This window comes from Haliotis cracherodii, unplaced genomic scaffold (assembly GCF_022045235.1).
Source record: "Haliotis cracherodii isolate W230 unplaced genomic scaffold, xgHalCrac1.p SCAF_3, whole genome shotgun sequence".
In the NCBI taxonomy this organism is placed as follows: Eukaryota; Metazoa; Mollusca; class Gastropoda; order Lepetellida; family Haliotidae; genus Haliotis; species Haliotis cracherodii.
Window position 1 is genome coordinate 58,127,005 of NW_027266286.1, and position 20,448 is coordinate 58,147,452.

General features: G+C 43.7%; 1 protein-coding gene across 1 annotated transcript; it reads right to left on the reverse strand.

Annotated features, from left to right (window-relative positions):
* Positions 1 to 1,819: 1,819 nt before the first annotated feature.
* On the reverse strand, positions 1,820 to 20,444 carry LOC139474813 (kinesin-like protein KIF25). Its single transcript, XM_071257937.1, has 14 exons — positions 20,302 to 20,444; positions 18,130 to 18,318; positions 16,338 to 16,476; positions 15,726 to 15,829; positions 11,986 to 12,074; positions 11,844 to 11,886; positions 11,311 to 11,363; positions 10,060 to 10,134; positions 8,676 to 8,825; positions 6,262 to 6,423; positions 5,593 to 5,774; positions 3,604 to 3,774; positions 2,655 to 2,810; positions 1,820 to 2,052 (listed from the first exon to the last, which is right to left on the reverse strand). The coding sequence occupies exons 1-14, from the start codon at positions 20,368 to 20,370 to the stop codon at positions 1,820 to 1,822; spliced, it is 1,815 nt and encodes a 604-aa protein (XP_071114038.1). The 5' UTR covers positions 20,371 to 20,444.
* Positions 20,445 to 20,448: the final 4 nt, after the last annotated feature.

The window sequence follows — 20,448 nt, forward strand, 5'->3', positions numbered from 1 at the left end:
TAGATAGATAGATATGTATGTATGTATGTGGGAGAGATAGATATCCACAAAACTTTCACACAGGTATGAAACATAGGATTTATTATCATAATGGGTAATATAACATATCACAGTTTCCTTGTGGGTATCACAGTCAGTAGCCGTACACATCACATTGGGTATTTAACACACACCTTCAAAGACCAGATAGAGTAAATCTTAAATGCAACAGATCATTACCTCAACACAGATATAAAATTTGGATTACATTGTATTATGGTATAATTTTCATGAAGTAGTGAAATTAATTTATATTCAATGGAAACTGAAAAATTATTAGTTGACTTTATAAAATTTAAATTAAACTTTAAAATTCTCTAAGCCTCCTACTTGGCTGTTACTTGAAGTCGTGCCATTGCTCTGCATTCCAAAATGTCATTGTTGTTAACTGATAGTGTGTGGATAATTGTCAGATGACACAATACCACCATCCGTAACATATGTGACATCATCATCATGAGAACCATGTCACTGAATCAACTCATTAAACACCTACTGCAGATGCCAGAACAACTCAGCAAAGCTGGATTAAACAGGCTTAAATTTAAGGTACTCGACATAATAAGCGCCCAGGGTGCTCTCAAACTTAGAAATAGGGGGCTCTTATTAGAATATTATTTTGTTGAAATACAATCGAAAGATCGTAACTTTCATGGTTTATGCAGACAGCCTGAAATGTAAATATACGTCAGATATGTTTTTCCAGAATTTAATTTCCGATAATTAAGGATGCATATAACACACGTATTATACAAGAATAAATAAGTCTTGTGTACCTTTAACAATCGGAAGTGGTGCTAATTGGGATTGCTCACTAGCCAATATATTAGCAAATATCGCTGTGGGTGCTTATTAGAGCGGGGCGCGTATTACGTTGAATACGGTAACACAACTTCACTTGAGAAAGTACAATAGCCCATTATGTCAATTTAAAATTCAATTGAGAAAGAAGTCAGTTAATAATATGCTGGTAAACAATGTAAAGATTGCCTGTGCATATATCTTGGGACTAACCATGCACATTTCTCTGTGGGGATATAAATATGCACAATACTAGACAAACATGAAATGGATCTACTTTGATGCAGTCTTCCTTTTAACTGTACCCAACATATACAATGAGACCCCATTAATCTGGACACTCCTTGTGAAAAAAGTTACAAATAAATACGATGTTCTACAGTCATTGCCCAGGAGAATCTTTCTTTCATGTTTCTTAAACCATATCATGATCATAAGAACAACTATTTATTGCAAGGATTGTCAAAAGGCCAATATTTGATTGATTACATATTATCCATAACAACAGCTGACAAGTCATCACCAACTGTTCATGCCCCTTCACTCCTCCAAATGAAGAACTGCATCAGCAGCAAAGTGAGTGAGTGAGTGAGTTAGGTTAATTGACGAGTATGGTTTTTCGCCGCTTTTAGCAATATTCCAGCAATATCACAGCGGGGAACACCAGAAATGGGCTTCACACATTGTACCCATGTCGGGACTCAAACCCAGGTCTTTGGCATGACGAATGAACGCTTTAACCACTAGGCTACCCAATCGCCCGAGTTAGGCTAAAAGTGGCAGTATTCCACTTATATCACAACAGCTTGATGAGGAACAAAGCCCAAATTGATGCAGATTTGAGGTTTACCACAATGGTGTGTAACCAATGACCACGGGTATTGTGCTGAACCAATCAGGGTGAACCGCAATCATGGGACACAACTCTGTGAATTGCGGCTCCTTAGACGACTGATTCAGCCATGCCCCCTCGTGAGCATCAGAATCGCTGGCTTGTAATCATCTTTTCTGAAGCTGAGGAGGATCTGGCTTTAGGGGAGTTCGACCTTGCTTCATAGTGGACCTTCTCGGCGGAGGTCGGCAGTCGGCGCTTGGTGGGGCCTCGCTGGACCTGGCGCGCTCTCTGTCCGAAGCCCAGACACTGCAGTGACTCGGTAATATAGCGCTGGGAGGGGGACACGCACAGCAACACCAGTAGCTTGGCATCACCACCTGAGGGACAGCAAGACAAGGGAGTAGAAGAAAAACAATATCTTCTCTGTTTCTCAAAACAATAACCATTTCTTCATGCTTGCTCATTAGACTTTTGAAAATAACTTTGTTGTTTAACGACGCACTCAGTAATATTCCAGCTATATGACGGCATAATCGAGTCTGGGCCAGACAATCCAGTGATTCCATGCAATTGGGATATGATGACATGCATCAACCAAGTCGGCGAGCCTGAACACCCGATCCCGTTACTTGTCTCTTACGACAAACATAGTCACCTGTTACGGCAGGAGTGAGTTGCTGAAGACCTATTCTACCAAGGATCTTCACGGGTATTGAAAATAACTAGTTGCGTTAATTATAAGAGTTGCGAAATTTTCTGACTGATTGCGTTATTACTTTTAAGTAATCTTATTTACCAACTGGCTGCATTTTCAGACAGTTCATGAAACTAGACTAACTTGGTATTTGACACCGATTCTTTCACATTGCTAGAGTTAAACTGCCCATGACAGATTACCTATGGTAATATGAAAGAATCAGGTGTTCTTTAACTTTTTTGAGTAGTACGATTGCTTGGATTTGATAAGGTTCAGACTTACCTATGGAGTCCTGTAGCAGATGTGTGAGTTTGCTGTTCCGGTACGGAACATGTGTCCTGTTCTCTGACAGAGCACCGAGCACATCGGCTAATGCAGACAAGCTCTTGTTGATGTGTGACGCCTCCCGCAGAGCTGCTCCCTTCACTCCGGACATCCCTGAAAGTAGACAACACTAGTAGACAAAAAGCCGATAGTAGGCAAACAACTGATGCTAGATAAACAGCTGATATTAGGCAAATAACTGATGCTAGATAAACAGCTGATATTAGGCAAACAACTGATGCTAGATAAACAGCTGATATTAGGCAAACAACTGACAGTAGAAAAACAGCTGATAGTAGGAAAAACGCTGATTGAAGAGAAACACTGATAGTAGACAAATTGGTACTGGGTGAATGAAGCCCCTACAACAGGGGACTGGGTAAATGAAGCCTCTACAACAGGGGACTGGGTAAATGAAGCCCCTACAACAGGGAATTGGGTAACAAGCCCCTACAACTGGCGACTGGGTAAATGAAGCCCCTACAACAGGGCCCTGGGTAAATGAAGCCCCTACAACTGGCGACTGGGTAAATGAAGCCCCTGCAACAGGGGACTGGGTAAATGAAGCTTCTACAACTGGGGACTTGGTAAATGAGGCCACTACGCCTGGGGACTTGGTAAATGTAGCCCCTACCACTGGGGACTGGGTAATTGAAGCCTCTACACCAGGGATGGCTCGTTAATTGAAGCCCAATTTAACAGGGGACGGGGTAATTGATCCCACTTAAACACATATGACACCCCATTTACTTGATTTACTTGATCCATACTTAGTCCATTTAATCTGAACCTCCACCAATACATACATGCTTTCAAAATTAATTGATACATTCAGCACATGTCATAAGTAACCTCTAGGTAGATGCCATATGTGAGACACGACCAAATAGGACACAAACCTACTCACCAACACATTCACTCCCAGCTAGATCAACTAGTTGTAGCTTGGTACGGATGACTGGTTGTTGATTGGATGGCAGGGAGGAGGCACCTGATTGGTCAGGACTTGACCAACCACTTGCAGTCAGTGAGGAGTGGGTCAAGGACTGCGACCGGCTCTTCTTATGGTGCACAGATTCTAGAAGACCGTGGAAGCAACAGGGCTAATTCATTTCACTATTCTCTTATGTCTTTTATTTGGAAAAGAAAATATCAAGCTGGTGAACTGAGAAGTGTTCAGAAAAGAATCTCAATGACCATGATGACATGTACAAGTCTTTGATAGGAATTTAGGAGTTGGAAGAACATGAAAACATGAAACTTTGGTGGATAACAACTTCTTTACTGATTGTAATGACATTTCAGGGCTGCTACTTGCCCCTTCATCAGGTGACTTTTCACGTGTATAATTGAGGGGGCATGAAGTAGCCCTGAAACGTTACAAACATTAAATAAGATGACCCTCCCCTTATGTTTGTCATATTTATGGATGACCTTCCCCATGTCCTTGTACATCTTTTTCATGACCTTACCTGAAAAGACAAAATGCTAAAGAACTTTATATCTTCTTTACCAAATTCCATTTCGTCATGACCCTCCCCAAATACATATATTATTTATCATGACTGATTCTCTTTGACCCACCCATTTCGTCATGACCCTCCCCAAATACATATATTATTTATCATGACTGATTCTCTTTGACCCACCCATTTCGTCATGACCCTCCCCAAATACATATATTATTTATCATGACTGATTCTCTTTGACCCACCCATTTCCTCATGACCCTCCCCAAATACATATATTATTTATCATGACTGATTCTCTTTGACCCACCCATTTCCTCATAACCACATATATTATTTATTATGACTGATTCTCTTTGACCCACCCATTTCCTCATGACCCTACCCAAATACATATATTATTTATTATGACTGATACTCTTTGACCCACCCATTTCGTCATGACCCTCCCCAAATACATATATTATTTATTATGACTGATTCTCTTTGACCCACCCATTTCGTCATGACCCTCCCCAAATACATATATTATTTATTATGACTGATTGTCTTTGACCCACCCATTTCCTCATGACCCTCCCCAAATACATATATTATTTATCATGACTGATTCTCTTTGACCCACCCATTTCCTCATGACCCTCCCCAAATACATATATTATTTATTATGACTGATTCTCTTTGACCCACCCATTTCCTCATGACCCTCCCCAAATACATATATTATTTATCATGACTGATTCTCTTTGACCCACCCATTTCGTCATGACCCTCCCCAAATACATATATTATTTATTATGAATGATTCTCTTTGACCCACCCATTTCCTCATGACCCTACCCAAATACATATATTATTTATCATGACTGATTCTCTTTGACCCACCCATTTCGTCATGACCCTCCCCAAATACATATATTATTTATCATGACTGATTCTCTTTGACCCACCCATTTCCTCATGACCCTCCCCAAATACATATATTATTTATCATGACTGATTCTCTTTGACCCACCCATTTCCTCATGACCCTCCCCAAATACATATATTATTTATCATGACTGATTCTCTTTGACCCACCCATTTCGTCATGACCCTCCCCAAATACATATATTATTTTTTATGACTGATTCTCTTTGACCCACCCATTTCGTCATGACCCTACCCAAATACATATATTATTTATCATGACTGATTCTCTTTGACCCACCCATTTCGTCATGACCCTACCCAAATACATATATCATTTATTATGACTGATTCTCTTTGACCCACCCATTTCCTCATGACCCTACCCAAATACATATATTATTTTTTATGACTGATTCTCTTTGACCCACCCATCCCTATAATAAATGCCCAGTCCCTAAAGTTCCAAGTCTTGATGACATGTATACTTCAGCCAACAAACTACATGAAGTTGATACCTTCGGCATCCGACTTGGGTCCGCCACCGACTGCGAAGAAGCTGGGAGCCTGACTGATGAGTGTCAGCGTGACCACCAGGTGGGAGCGACTCGAGTGTTCGTGGACCATTGTGGCGGACTCACGGCGGGTCCGCAAACCTCGCTGTACCAAGCACATCACATCATACACTGTTGATACTTGTCTACAACACATCAAAAACAGAATAACAGGACTATGATTGTTAAGCATAGAAGAAGACAGAAGTGGACACAGAGTGACATGACCAGCTTGTGATAATCTCCTCCACTAAGTAGGGATTCGTGGTTCCACCCATTGGGGATTCCGGGTTCTACCCCATGGGATTGGGTTGTTAGGGGTCAGAGTTCAAGGAGGCCATGTCGCACATCGATTGTTAGTACGTACTTTTTGGCAATCGAAGGTTCATTCCGGAAGAGAAAGTATACTAACTATTGACATGCATATTTATGATGGTAAATGTGTATGTTTAACATGTTTAAGATGGGATTTATAAATCCATCGGAAAATGCCACATCATCAGTAATACCCGCTCCACTCTAACATAAAAACACATTACCAGAGAAAATCATTTCCATAAGTATCATGTCATGTCCCCTAAGTTACAAATCTTGTTACAAATCTTCTGTCATGACACGGTACAGTCAACTTACTTGGAGGTAATGGTGGGCAGGCTGAGTAGACCGTCAGATCCGGTGACCACATCATGTTTCACATTGGTGTCACGACTCAGTAGGTCTCGGATGTCATTGTTGTAGATCTCCACAACCGATACCTCCAGGGAGTGTGTTCCAGGAGGCTTTTCTGATATCAATCTAGGGAAATATAACTTGGATAGAAGTCAAGGGAAATACTTGGTTATCATTCTAGTTAAAAATAATTCAAATATCAATCTCGTTAAACATCATTCAGATATCAGTCAAAAGAAATATAACTCTGATAATATATTTAACTCAATCAATGAATTTAGAACTCATGATCATGATTATCATCCTGTTGGAATATAAAATATCTGTCTTCGTGGTTTATGAAGATATATTAAATAACAATACTGCTGATATTGGTTGAACAAGTACTGCATAAATTTTCGTCTCACTAGGACTTCTGTCTAACTCTATCAATTGCAGGAGATAAAACACGAGACGATGTCAATCCTTCCTATGCGCAATGTCCCAACCCCATGAACTCGACCCGTGCACAATGTCCCTACCCGATGAGCTCCCCCCATGCACGATGTCCCTACCTGATGAACTCCCCCCATGCACGATGTCCCTACCCGATGAGCTCCCCCCATGCACGATGTCCCGACCCCATGAGCTCCCCCCATGCACGATGTCCCTCCCCATGAGCTCCCCCCATGCACGATGTCCCTCCCCATGAGCTCCCCCCATGCACGATGTCCCTACCTGATGAGCTCCCCCCATGCACGATGTCCCTACCCGATGAGCTCCCCCCATGCACGATGTCCCGACCTGATGAACTCCTCCTACACACGATGTCCCTACCCGATGAGCTCCCCCCATGCACGATGTTCCTACCCCCATGAGCTCCCCCCATGCACGATGTCCCGACCCGATGAGCTCCCCCCATGCACGATGTCCCGACCTGATGAGCTCCTCCTACACACGATGTCCCTACCCCAATGAGCTCCCCCCATGCACGATGTTCCTACCCCCATGAGCTCCCCCCATGCACGATGTCCCGACCTGATGAGCTCCTCCTACACACGATGTCCCTACCCGATGAGCTCCCCCCATGCACGATGTTCCTACCCCCATGAGCTCCCCTCCCTGCACGATGTCCCGACCTGATGAGCTCCTCCTACACAAGATGTCCCTACCCGATGAGCTCCCCCCATGCACGATGTCCCGACCTGATGAGCTCCTCCTACACACGATGTCCCTACCCGATGAGCTCCCCCCATGCACGATGTTCCTACCCCCATGAGCTCCCCCATGCACGATGTCCCGACCTGATGAGCTCCCCCTATGCACGATGTCCCTACCCGATGAGCTCCCCCCATGCACGATGTTCCTACCCCCATGAGCTCCCCCCATGCACAATGTCCCGACCTGATGAGCTCCCCCCATGCACGATGTCCCTACCCGATGAGCTCCCCCCATGCACGATGTTCCTACCCCATGAGCTCCCCCTATGCACGATGTCCCTACCCGATGAGCTCCCCCCATGCACGATGTTCCTACCCCCATGAGCTCCCCCCATGCACGATGTCCCGACCTGATGAGCTCCCCCTTTGCACGATGTCCCTACCTCATGAGCTCCCCCCATGCACGATGTTCCTACCCCCATTAGCTCCCCCCATGCACGATGTCCCGACCTGATGAGCTCCCCCTATGCACGATGTCCCTACCCCATGAGCTCCCCCCGTGCACGATGTCCCGACCTGATGAGCTCCCCCCATGCACGATGTTCCTACCCGATGAGCTCCCCCCATGCACGATGTTCCTACCCCCATGAGCGCCCCCCATGCACGATGTTCCTACCCCCATGAGCGCCCCCCATGCACGATGTCCCGACCTGATGAGCTCCCCCCATGCACGATGTTCGTACCACCATGAGCGCCCCCCATGCACGATGTCCCGACCTGATGAGCTCCCCCTATGCACGATGTCCCTACCCGATGAGCTCCCCCCATGCACGATGTCCCTACCTCATGAGCTCCCCCCATGCACGATTTCCCTACCTGATAAGCTCTTCCTATACACGATGTCCCTAACTGAAGAGCTCCTCCTACACACGATGTCAATACCCGATGAGCTCCCCCCATGCACGATGTCCCTATCCGATAAGCTCCTCCTACACACGATGTCCCTACCTGATAAGCTCTTCCTACACACGATGTCCTTACCTGATAAGCTCCCCCTATGCACGATGTCCCTACCCGATAAGCTCTTCCTACATACAATGTCCCTACCTGATAAGCTCTTCCTACATACGATGTCCTTACCTGATAAGCTCCCCCTATGCACGATGTCCCTACCTGATAAGCTCCCCCTATGCACGATGTCCCTACCCGATAAGCTCCCCCTATGCACGATGTCCCTACCTGAAGAGTTCGCGTGTGGCCCTGGGTATGACCCCCTCGTCGGGGTGCATGTCGTTAGATGGGTGGTAGTCATCGTTGCGGTGACTCCCCAGCATGGTGTGTGTCTTGCCACTGCCAGTCTGACCGTACGCCATGATGGACACGTTGTAGCTGTGGCAGAACAATGGAGACAATCAACACTCCACACTTGGCTCTATAGTCCTCAGTGGACAATCAAAACATATCAGCACACCCAACTGAGTCAATCTGAATTCTACCTCTATACTAACACACATTTTTGATAAACTGTATGTTTTTTATTGCACACAAAAATTTATACATATCCTGTTGATATGAACGTGATAAATAGTACAATCAGAAGTGTTGTTCCCACTGAGTGTGATATGTATGTCACAGTATTTGACTACAGGTGTATGTGCAGGGTTTTACACAAAGTAGAAATGTGCTCCCAGTACGCACAAATGTATAGAATGGACGCAAAAAATATATTTTGTGTCCCGAGGCTTGCACAATAATATTCATTGTACCAAACTCTTGACAAAAAATACACACTTCCTGTACTTAATGTCATGATTAAATTTTACAGTACAGGACACTGTACTATTTCATTACATTACAGGACAACTCCTGGACCCCTAATTTTGTAAGGCAAGGTAAAATTCTATGTTTGTGACATGATTAATATCAAGAATATTTCAAATCATTACCAAGTTCCTAATATCAAACATTCCTGTATCAAGTGTGTTCCTTTGAAGCACTATCAATCCATATTCAAGATAATTCATTGATTAGCAGATTATTTGTTAATTAATCATGTCAAATAAATAGTTGTTTAACTGCGACCCATTAATACTCTCTGTGGAATCTACTCTAATCATGCACGTGATTGGAATCAAATCAATCAAAACAAATTAGAAAAGAATGGAACACTGCTTCAGACTGCTCCATTGTACACACATGGTGAGGTGAGGTGAAATGAGGTTTTATGTCGCGTCCAAGATTATTGCACTTATATAACGACGTGCATGTACGTGTGTGTGTGTGGCTGCTTGTACTAGTCCGGACTGATGCCGATTTATAGTGCTAGCTCACTGAGATACCATGCCGCAGTTTAACATGAAGACACAGTATACTGACTCCGAGTCGACCTTGTTTTAGCCCCTTAATGCTGAGCGCCAGACAGGTTAACAACAAGTACCATCATCTAATGTCTTTTGGTATGACGTGGTCAGGGATCGAACACCGGACCTTCCGCTCTCTGGGCGGACGCTCTACCACTAGACCACGGAGGCTGTCACACACATGGCTATAACAGGAGAAATTCACGGCTGAGGTAGAATTACTGATGTTGATGAGAGCCAGGAAGTCTGTGCAATCAACTCACCCATCAAGCAGTGACGTCAGCATGGGCTGAACTTCATCAAACACATGAGCTTGTTTCTCATCTGGGGAATATACCCTGAAAATGGAAGAAAGTCAAATTGTCAGTACACCCATCATACACCTCACCTTAGGTGACTTGGTTGAAGTGAGTGAGTGAGTATGGTTTTACGTTGCTTTTAGCAATATTCCAGCAATATCACGGCGGGGGACACCAGAAATGGGCTTCACACATTGTACCCATGTCGGGAATCGAACCCGGGTCTTCGGCATGATGAGCGAACACTTTAACCATTAGGCTACCTGACTGCCCCCTGACTTGGTTGAAACATGTCATTGTATCTCAATTGTTCGGATCGATGCTCATGATGTCAATCACTGGACTGCCTGGTCCAGACTCGATTATTTACAGACCGCTGTCATATAGCTGTAATATTGCTGAGTGCGGCGTTAAACAACAAACAAACAATCACTACAGAGCAGAGTATCGCATCTTGTGATACGATTCATATCACAATACAGACTGACGATACTATTGGTATCACACCACATCAAATAGGGAGAAATGATGAAATCACTGAAATACAGCTCTAAAACCTCTTTCTTCGTACATTTATTTATTGTTATCTCAAAAACTTTAACAAAGAAAACCACAAGAAAAAAACAAGTTGAAATGAAGGGATGGTATTATATGTAAGTTAGTCGGCTTCCCCTCAGCCCCCATGTCCTCGTGGTCTGCCATGCCTACAGGTGGCGCTATACTACTTCTGCCATTATGGGAGGTAACTCTATTAGTTCCTGTTCTATTATAGCGTAATTTGGTCTCACATACTGCCCATTCAAGTATAGTGTGCACCTAAGTATCGATGATATCGTAGGTATCAGTGAATCGTTACAGCCTAACTATAGAGTAATCACCACATCACAGCATATACATGCAAACCTCATGTTTCAGCTTGACCGACATGTACCAGTTATTGTGAGAATCAGATCCAACACTTGGGGCCATTCATGAGCCATATGGACCCCATCGATTTCTCTCCAACACTTGGGGCCATTCATGTGCCATATGAACCCCATCGATTTCTCTCCATCACTTGGGGCCATTCATGTGCCATATGGACCCATCAATTTCTCTCCATCAAAGACAGGTTAACAGTTCTATGTAAGATTAATGAAAAGAAACATAAATTCAGTTTATGAAACACTGTACACATCTTAACTATTTCGACTAAACATGTAAGAAGGCACGTACCTTTCAAATTCAAAGACTTTGTTGTGTTTAGCTGTCCTAATACACACATTCTCCTGTAGACAGAGTAAATATTGCATGTATATAAGATACTGTATAAGATATTGCATGTAAGATATTTGGCATAAAAAAGTAATTATAAGACTTTCATCCTCCTCTTGTGTGTCCATTTCTCGGTCTCCTTCACAAAATATATCATCCTGTAGCCCAAACATTTACTTTTCATCCGAATCACATCTGTCAGCTGTTAACGTACAAAGATACCTTAAAAATGGTTGTTTCCAAAACAAAAACAAAACTGCCTTCCAATTCAAATTTTCGAAAACTAAGGATAATTAATTTATTGTGGCCTTATATGAAAAAAGTTATATCATGATACATGTTGTAAGATATTAGCATACAGATAACGACACAATGAACACCCTCCTACTCCTCTGGGCCATCTGTTAGAATGTCAGTCTCCGTGTTACTGGAAACATTATGACATGAGCAACTATTTACAATTTCACTCCCATAAATACACTCTCAATGCTCACATCATCATAAAAGTGGACCACAACTTCTGATTTTGCGCCAGACCTGTGGAAAACAAAACAAACATACTTCAGTATACACAAAACTTACATCAAAAAGTGCATGGCTTAAATTGTTACTGTTATTGATGATGAAAGGGCTTACCTTCCAAGAGTTGACACATCTTCATTTCCGCAGTCGAACTCCATGAGTGGTCGGACCCGACAGTGGACACGGATGTTTCCTCGCAGTTCCTGACAAACAAAGGGAAACAATGGACATCTCACACATAGACGACAGATTTACGTTGCATATCTCACACACAGATGTACAGACTAACGGTGTATATCTCACACACAGGAGTACAGACTAACGGTGTATATCTCACACACAGGAGTACAGACTAATATAGAATACTAAACGAGCTCCCGTGTAATACCAATTTTATGAAACGAGTGAATAGTTGTGGTATCTGACGAGCGAAAGCGAGTCAGATACCATGACTATTCACAAGTTTCATAAAATTGGTTTTACACGGGAGCGAGTTTAGTATTTTATTTATTACTTGCCATTTATAACGTTTTTAGAAATATACTGTTGAGTATGAATAGGCTGACACACCTACACGATCCATGGCATAGTCCAATTGAGTTTAACAGAATAATACTTCAAACACGTCAAAAGTTGAAACGTATGGATTTCAACGGTCCACCTTTAGAATTCACAAAATTATCGTAGGGCTAAGACTATCGCAACTCACATACTTTAACTTAGACCTAACGACTGTCGTTGCGCTACAATACGATCGCCTTGTGGAACGGGCCTTGCACCTCAAAGTTTACAATAACGTCACAAAACCCGATGACGTAATTTGTGGAATTTTGTTTCAAGATCCATCGGCGAAACAATGCCATGTGACGTCAGCCTAGCAACAAGGTTGCTGGGGTCATCGCATGTGCATAAGCTCCTCTCAGTGATCTATCATCTCCACACGCAATGTCGTTGAATAAGCCAAGGGATGTTGAGAGCTTTCAATATTTGTTCGTGAAACGTGTTCCGTGAGTACATAAGCACGCGTTTTGGTATTACACAATGTGTAATACAGCTGTATGTTTATTAAACGGGTGATCTCTTCACGGGCAAGTAATAACGCTGTATATCTCACACACAGGAGTACAGACTAACAGTGTATATCATGTATATCTCACACACAGAAGTACAGACTAACGCTGTATATCTCACACACAGGAGTACAGACTAACGGCGTATATCTCACACACAATGGAGAACTGAGTAACAATGTATATCTCACACACAGGGGTATAGTTCTTGAAAAACATGGGGAAACAGTGTATGGTTGATTTGATAAAAGTACAAATGTCTTTGTTACACTTCACTCTGTGTTGTGTAGTGCCTCACCATGAGTGTGTTGTGTAGTGCCTCACCGTGAGCGTGTTGTGTAGTGCCTCACCGTGAGTGTGTCGCGTAGTGCCTCACCATGAGTGTGTTGTGTAGTGCCTCACCATGAGTGTGTTGTGTAGTGCCTCACCATGAGCGTGTTGTGTAGTGCCTCACCGTGAGTGTGTCGCGTAGTGCCTCACCATGAGTGTGTCGCGTAGTGCCTCACCATGAGTGTGTTGTGTAGTGCCTCACCGTGAGTGTGTTGTTAAGTGCCTCACCATGAGCGTGTTGTGTAGTGCCTCACCATGAGTGTGTCGCGTAGTGCCTCACCATGAGTGTTTTTTAGCACCTCACCATGAGTGTTTTGTGTAGTGCCTCACCGTGAGTGTGTTGTGTAGTGCCTCACCATGAGTGTGTTGTTAAGTGCCTCACCATGAGCGTGTTGTGTAGTGCCTCACCGTGAGTGTGTCGCGTAGTGCCTCACCATGAGTGTTTTTTAGCACCTCACCATGAGTGTTTTGTGTAGTGCCTCACCGTGAGTGTGTTGTGTAGTGCCTCACCATGAGTGTGTTGTGTAGTGCCTCACCGTGAGTGTGTCGCGTAGTGCCTCACCATGAGTGTTTTTTAGCACCTCACCATGAGTGTTTTGTGTAGTGCCTCACCGTGAGTGTGTTGTGTAGTGCCTCACCATGAGTGTGATGTTAAGTGCCTCACCGTCAGTGTGTTGTGTAGTGCCTCACCATCACTGTGTTGTTTAGTGCCTCACCGTGAGTGTGTTGTGTAGTGCCTCACCACGAGTGTGTTGTGTAGTGCCTCACCATGAGTGTGTTGTGTAGTGCCTCACCACGAGTGTGATGTTAAGTGCCTCACCGTCAGTGTGTTGTTTAGTGCCTCACCGTGAGTGTGTTGTGTAGTGCCTCACCACGAGTGTGTTGTGTAGTGCCTCACCATGAGTGTGTTGTGTAGTGCCTCACCACGAGTGTGATGTTAAGTGCCTCACCGTGAGTGTGTTGTGTAGTGCCTCACCACGAGTGTGTTGTGTAGTGCCTCACCATGAGTGTGTTGTGTAGTGCCTCACCACGAGTGTGATGTTAAGTGCCTCACCGTCAGTGTGTTGTGTAGTGCCTCACCACGAGTGTGTTGTGTAGTGCCTCACCGTGAGTGTGTTGTGTAGTGCCTCACCACGAGTGTGTTGTGTAGTGCCTCACCATGAGTGTGTTGTGTAGTGCCTCACCACGAGTGTGATGTTAAGTGCCTCACCGTCAGTGTGTTGTTTAGTGCCTCACCACGAGTGTGTTGTGTAGTGCCTCACCATGAGTGTGTTGTGTAGTGCCTCACCACGAGTGTGATGTTAAGTGCCTCACCGTCAGTGTGTTGTGTAGTGCCTCACCATGAGTGTGTTGTGTAGTGCCTCACCATGAGTGTGATGTTAAGTGCCTCACCGTCAGTGTGTTGTTTAGTGCCTCACCGTGAGTGTGTCGCGTAGTGCCTCACCATGAGTGTTTTTTAGCACCTCACCATGAGTGTGATGTTAAGTGCCTCACCGTCAGTGTGTTGTTTAGTGCCTCACCGTGAGTTTGTTGTGTAGTGCCTCACCACGAGTGTGTTGTGTAGTGCCTCACCATGAGTGTGTTGTGTAGTGCCTCACCGTGAGTGTGTTGAGTAGTGCCTCACCACGAGTGTGTTGTGTAGTGCCTCACCGTGAGTGTGTTGTGTAGTGCCTCACCGTGAGTGTGTTGTGTAGTGCCTCACCGTGAGTGTGTTGTGTAGTGCCTCACCACGAGTGTGTTGTGTAGTGCCTCACCACGAGTGTTGTGTAATGCCTCACCATGAGTGTATTGTGTAGTGCCTCACCATGAGTATGTTGTGTAGTGCCTCACCACGAGTGTGTTGTGTAGTGCCTCACCATGAGTGTGTTGTGTAGTGCCTCACCGTGAGTGTGTTGAGTAGTGCCTCACCACGAGTGTGTTGTGTAGTGCCTCACCGTGAGTGTGTTGTGTAGTGCCTCACCACGAGTGTGTTGTGTAGTGCCTCACCATGAGTGTGTTGTGTAATGCCTCACCATGAGTGTATTGTGTAGTGCCTCACCATGAGTATGTTGTGTAGTGCCTCACCACGAGTGTGTTGTGTAGTGCCTCACCATGAGTGTGTTGTGTAGTGCCTCACCGTGAGTGTGTTGAGTAGTGCCTCACCACGAGTGTGTTGTGTAGTGCCTCACCGTGAGTGTGTTGTGTAGTGCCTCACCATGAGTGTATTGTGTAGTGCCTCACCGTGAGTGTGTTGTGTAGTGTCTCACCATGAGTGTGTTGTGTAGTGCCTCACAATGAGTGTGTTGTGTAGTGCCTCACCATGAGTGTGTTGTGTAGTGCCTCACCATGAGTGTGTTGTGTAGTGCCTCACCGTGAGTGTGTTGTGTAGTGCCTCACCGTGAGTGTGTTGTGTAGTGCCTCACCATGAGTGTGTTGTGTAGTGCCTCACCATGAGTGTGTTGTGTAGTGCCTCACCATGAGTGTGTTGTGTAGTGCCTGTCTCCTCTTCTTCTCCTTCCCATGCCTGTCTGTAACGTCCTGCAGTGCAGCTTGAAGCACCAAAACCTGGTCCTGTAACACTGTTATCATACATCTATAACACATTTATCCTGGTAACCATGGTAACATTGCGTCATTGTAAAAGAAATTACACTTGGATATTCTTAAACTGCAAGTATTTACCTGAGCTACAAGTATTTTCCTGAGCTATAATTACTTACCTGAGCTACAAGTGATTACTTAAGCTTTAAGTGCCTAGCTGAGCTTCATTGATTATTTAAGCTACAAGTGATTACTTAAGCTTTAAGTGCCTAGCTGAGCTACAAGTGATTACTTAAGCTACAGGTGATTACTTAAACTTTAAGTGCCTAGCCAAGCTACAAGTGATTACTTAAGCTAAAAGTGATTGCTTAAACTACAAGGGATTTCTTAAGCTTCAAGTGATTACTTAAGCTACAAGTGATTACTTACGCTTTAATGTGTCTAGCCGAGCTTCAAGTGATTACTTAAGCTACAAGTGATTACTTAAGCTACAAGTGATTACTTAAGCTTTAAGTGCCTAGCCGAGCTACAAGTGAGAGAGTTTACCTGAGAGACTAGAGGAATGATCCTGGTACACCTGTCTGTGTTGTCTGACGACAGCACTGGCGTGGTCGATGTGAGACTGGAACTGCTCCGGCATCCTACTGGCTACATTCATCACTTGGCCCATCCCCTCTCTCAGCAACTACAGCAGAGATCAATGAGTGAGTGAGTGAGTGAGTGAGTGAGTGAGTGAGTGAGTGAGTGAGTGAGTGAGTGAGTGAGTGAGTGAGTGAGTGAGTGAGTGAGTGAGTGAGTGAGTGAGTGAGTGAGTGAGTGAGTGAGTGAGTGAGTGAGTGAGTGAGTGAGTGAGTGAGTGAGTGAGTGAGTGAGTGAGTGAGTGAGTGAGTGAGTGAGTGAGTGAGTGAGTGAGTGAGTGAGTGAGTGAGTGAGTGAGTGAGTGAGTGAGTGAGTGAGTGAGTGAGTGAGTGAGTGAGTGAGTGAGTGAGTGAGTGAGTGAGTGAGTGAGTGAGTGAGTGAGTGAGTGAGTGAGTGAGTGAGTGAGTGAGTGAGTGAGTGAGTGAGTGAGTGAGTGAGTGAGTGAGTGAGTGAGTGAGTGAGTGAGTGAGTGAGTGTGGTTTTACGCTGCTTTTAGCAATATTCCAGCAATATCACGTCGGGGGACAACAGAAATGTTGTTCCTCCTACCATTGCCCCCCCCCTCCGTTCAACGTGTCAACTTGAACATAACAGTTTCTTAAAGGTCAAGTTCACACGGAAATGAACCATTTTTTCTTGTACTTTTTCCACATTAAAAGTGTTAACATAGAAGTGTCATAGACAAAAATATAAAAACATCATATTTAATTAACATATTTTTTGCACTAAAACGATTTATATTTTTCACATTTACCAAGTGTTCTATTTCCATAACAAAAACACCATGGCTTATGCCCCTTGCAATATGACGTCATTGGTGCCAATTGATAAACATTATGACGTCATCATGCTTTGTTAGAGCCGCTTCACGTGGTGTAGGTACAGTTTTGTGATTCTAGCATCTCAGATGCCAGCCAGAATTGTGTTATGCTGAGTCACCCTGCGCCCGAGTGTGTCGTAGACCATGTTGTTTTACCGCAAACTGGTCCTTGATATCTTTTGCGTTGAGAATAGACAGGGACCCAGTTGAATTGGCACCAATTACGTCATAATCTAAGGGGGATAACTCAGGCCTATTTCGCTCGTAAAACGAAGGCCTCATAACGGCATATCACTTTCACACTATTGTGAGCTTCCTACTTTCACTGTGAAAAAAATGAGTGTATATTTTCAAACACAGATACTAACTAATTCTAAAATTGCGTTTTGTTTAGAAAAAGAAAGAAAGTGATTTTTGCGTGTACACTTCCCCTTTAAACAATTTTTTCCAGTGATGGGAATAAAAGTAACAAACAACAGATAGTTTAGGGTACAGGGTATTCATTGCCATGTTGACATTTGAAAGACTATTCCTGATTTGGCAATTCATTGTTCTCATTTGGAGTCAAAGGGACTGTACCTGGTGTTAAGTTGTGGTGAAATGGGGTTTAACGTCTCATTCAAGATTACTGCACTTGTATATGATGTGTACACATGTGTGCAGCTGCCTGTACTAGTCTGAGCTGATGCCAGTGTCTTAGTGCCAGCCAATTGAGATACCATACCGCAGTTTTACATGGATACTCCACTCGTATACTAAATACTGACTCTGAGGAGACAATTCCTTGTTTTAGCCCCTTAATGACAAATGGTGACTCTCTGGTTACTTCCTGTTCCTGGTTCTATCGGAAAGGGTAAGTAAGTAGTCCAAATTACATACGTCTATTTCCTGTTTGAACTTGGAAGCCTTTTCTGACACTTGACTCCTGAACCTTCTCTCTGCGTCATACTTTGCTGCCACATCTGTCAGCCCTTCCCTGGAGCTCTGCACTTCCCCCCTCAGCTGAGCTAGTTTCAGGTACAGCATAGCATTTTCTGTTTCTAGTGAAGCTATTCTTTCCTGTTTTTTCTGAAAGAAAGAAATGTCATTGACACAAATCATGAGCACATATCCTACAGGGCAACGTAAACTGTGTTTGTTTTTATAAACTATTTAACGATGTGATACTTTCAAACCTTAAAGATCTAGTACCTCACTCTGTCGGGGCAAACATAACATGCAACCTTAGAACTGCTCATAATATAACCAAGCCCTTATTATAGTATTTACACACAAAGATTTCTGAATCCTTGTTAATACCACCTTGCAAAAAATTGTGGAATACATTACCCATTTAACAAAAGAATATTGAAACCTTCTCAAAGGAAGATATCCTCATAGGGAGGTTTTGTTAGTTCATTTGTTGTTAAACACCACACACAGCATATATATATGAAAGCAGCCTGTAAATAATCAAGTCCAGACCAGACAATCCAGGATTGATATCATGAGCTTTGATCAACGCAATTGGGATACAATGACATGCATCAACTAAGTTAGTGACTCTGACTACCTGATCCTGTTAGTCACCTTTTACAACAAGCATGGGTCGCTGAAGACCTATTCTAACCCGGATCTTCACATGTGTCATAGGGAAGTAGCTATGCTTCTGGGGAGATACCCTCATTAGGAAATATACTCATCGGGAGATACCCTCATCGGCAGATTTCCACATGGGCAGATTTCCACATAGGGAGATATCCTCATTGGGAGATATCCGAAAGCATTTCATTCAAGCGATTGAGCGGAGGGCAAGCCCCCCAAACCCCTTGTTATTTTAGCCAGGTGAATAAATGGCATCTGAAAACTTGTACTGTTACTAAGGAATGAGCTTGTGCACATCCCATAGGAAAAATGGCGGAAGATGTCTCCTATTTTTGTGATGCTCATGATGTTAATCACTGAATTGTGTGGTCCAGACTCGATCATATAGCTGGAATATTGCTGAGTGCGGCATCGAACAACCAACCAACTCATAGGCAGACACCAACATGGGGAAATATCAAACATTCCAATGAGGATGCCTGAGAAGGAGATATTAGGAGAATCCACAATAATTATGAGGAAAACAAATGACACTAGGACATTCTAAAAATATTCAAGATATTATCTATTTGTTTTCGGAGTTTTTGTGTCTTTAGGCAACTATGCAGTTTACCGGGCAGAGCCCGAGCACTACCATCCGCTCAATTACCGCATTAGAGCGCGACCGCTGTCTCACTATTCCGTTACCGTGGCTCACGCCTTTACGATACAATATCCCTTTTCGATCCTTAGGGTTAGCCTGCTTAGGGCAAGGGTTAGCCATAAATTCTTACCTTTTCAAAGCGTCAATCCAGGTAATTCGATTAGAGTAATCACGAGAGTTATCACATCAAGTGGGATGCGAAACACATCGTCATACACCATAGCATTGCACGATTAGTTTGTCATGTTGATAGATTTAAACTTTGGCAGGTGTGGCTTCAAGAAAAGAATGAATGGGAGGGTGGAGCATGATGTCCCACGCATGAAAAATGTATTGTTTATATAATTGCAAATGCGAGTTAAAGAGGTACTAATGACCCGTTAAACGAGCACTGATTACATATGTGATAGGCCTAATGCACGTGGTCCAGCGTCGGCTTATTAATGCATTAATTAGCCAAGCCAGTGAGCCGACAAAGCGCGTTCGAGTCCCCACAATGGTAATTGGATCTGAAAAAGTGCACCCAGTCAACTGCAGTACTCCATGTCATTAATAATTTTTAAAAATCCAGTTTCATATCATTCTGATTGGTTTTATTCAGTCTAGAAAACTGCGTGTATAAACAGGTATCTGTATCCTAATCTGGCTATTCATCACGACCACCTGTAAGGTGGTGAGTTGGTAGTTCGTAGTTAAAATAATTAACGATGAACGGAAGGGCTGTCAAAGTGATCGTAGCTTATGTCAACAGTGGTCAAGACTCAAACCAGCTTCAGCGGAAAACCTGTAGTAGAAGTTGCAAACCAAGGTTGATTGGTACTCACTCTCAACTGAATGTCTTGTTCTTTCACTTTCCCCGTTAGAAAATGACTTCTGTCTAATCCCAAAGGCATGATCGTTTAAATACGTGAACGAAGCCGAGTATCTCAAATATTGTGAATCTGACAAGCTCAGACAATTTCGGATTTCGC

Excerpts from the sequence above, each read along its gene's own strand:
- LOC139474813 (XM_071257937.1), bottom strand. The coding sequence starts at position 20,370 with ATGCCTTTGGGATTAGACAGAAGTCATTTTCTAACGGGGAAAGTGAAA. Across the intron at positions 6,424-8,675 it reads GCCACACGCGAACTCTTCAG|ATTGATATCAGAAAAGCCTC; the intron begins GTAGGGACATCG and ends ATATTTCCCTAG. Across the intron at positions 3,775-5,592 it reads ACCCAAGTCGGATGCCGAAG|AATCTGTGCACCATAAGAAG; the intron begins GTATCAACTTCA and ends ACGGTCTTCTAG.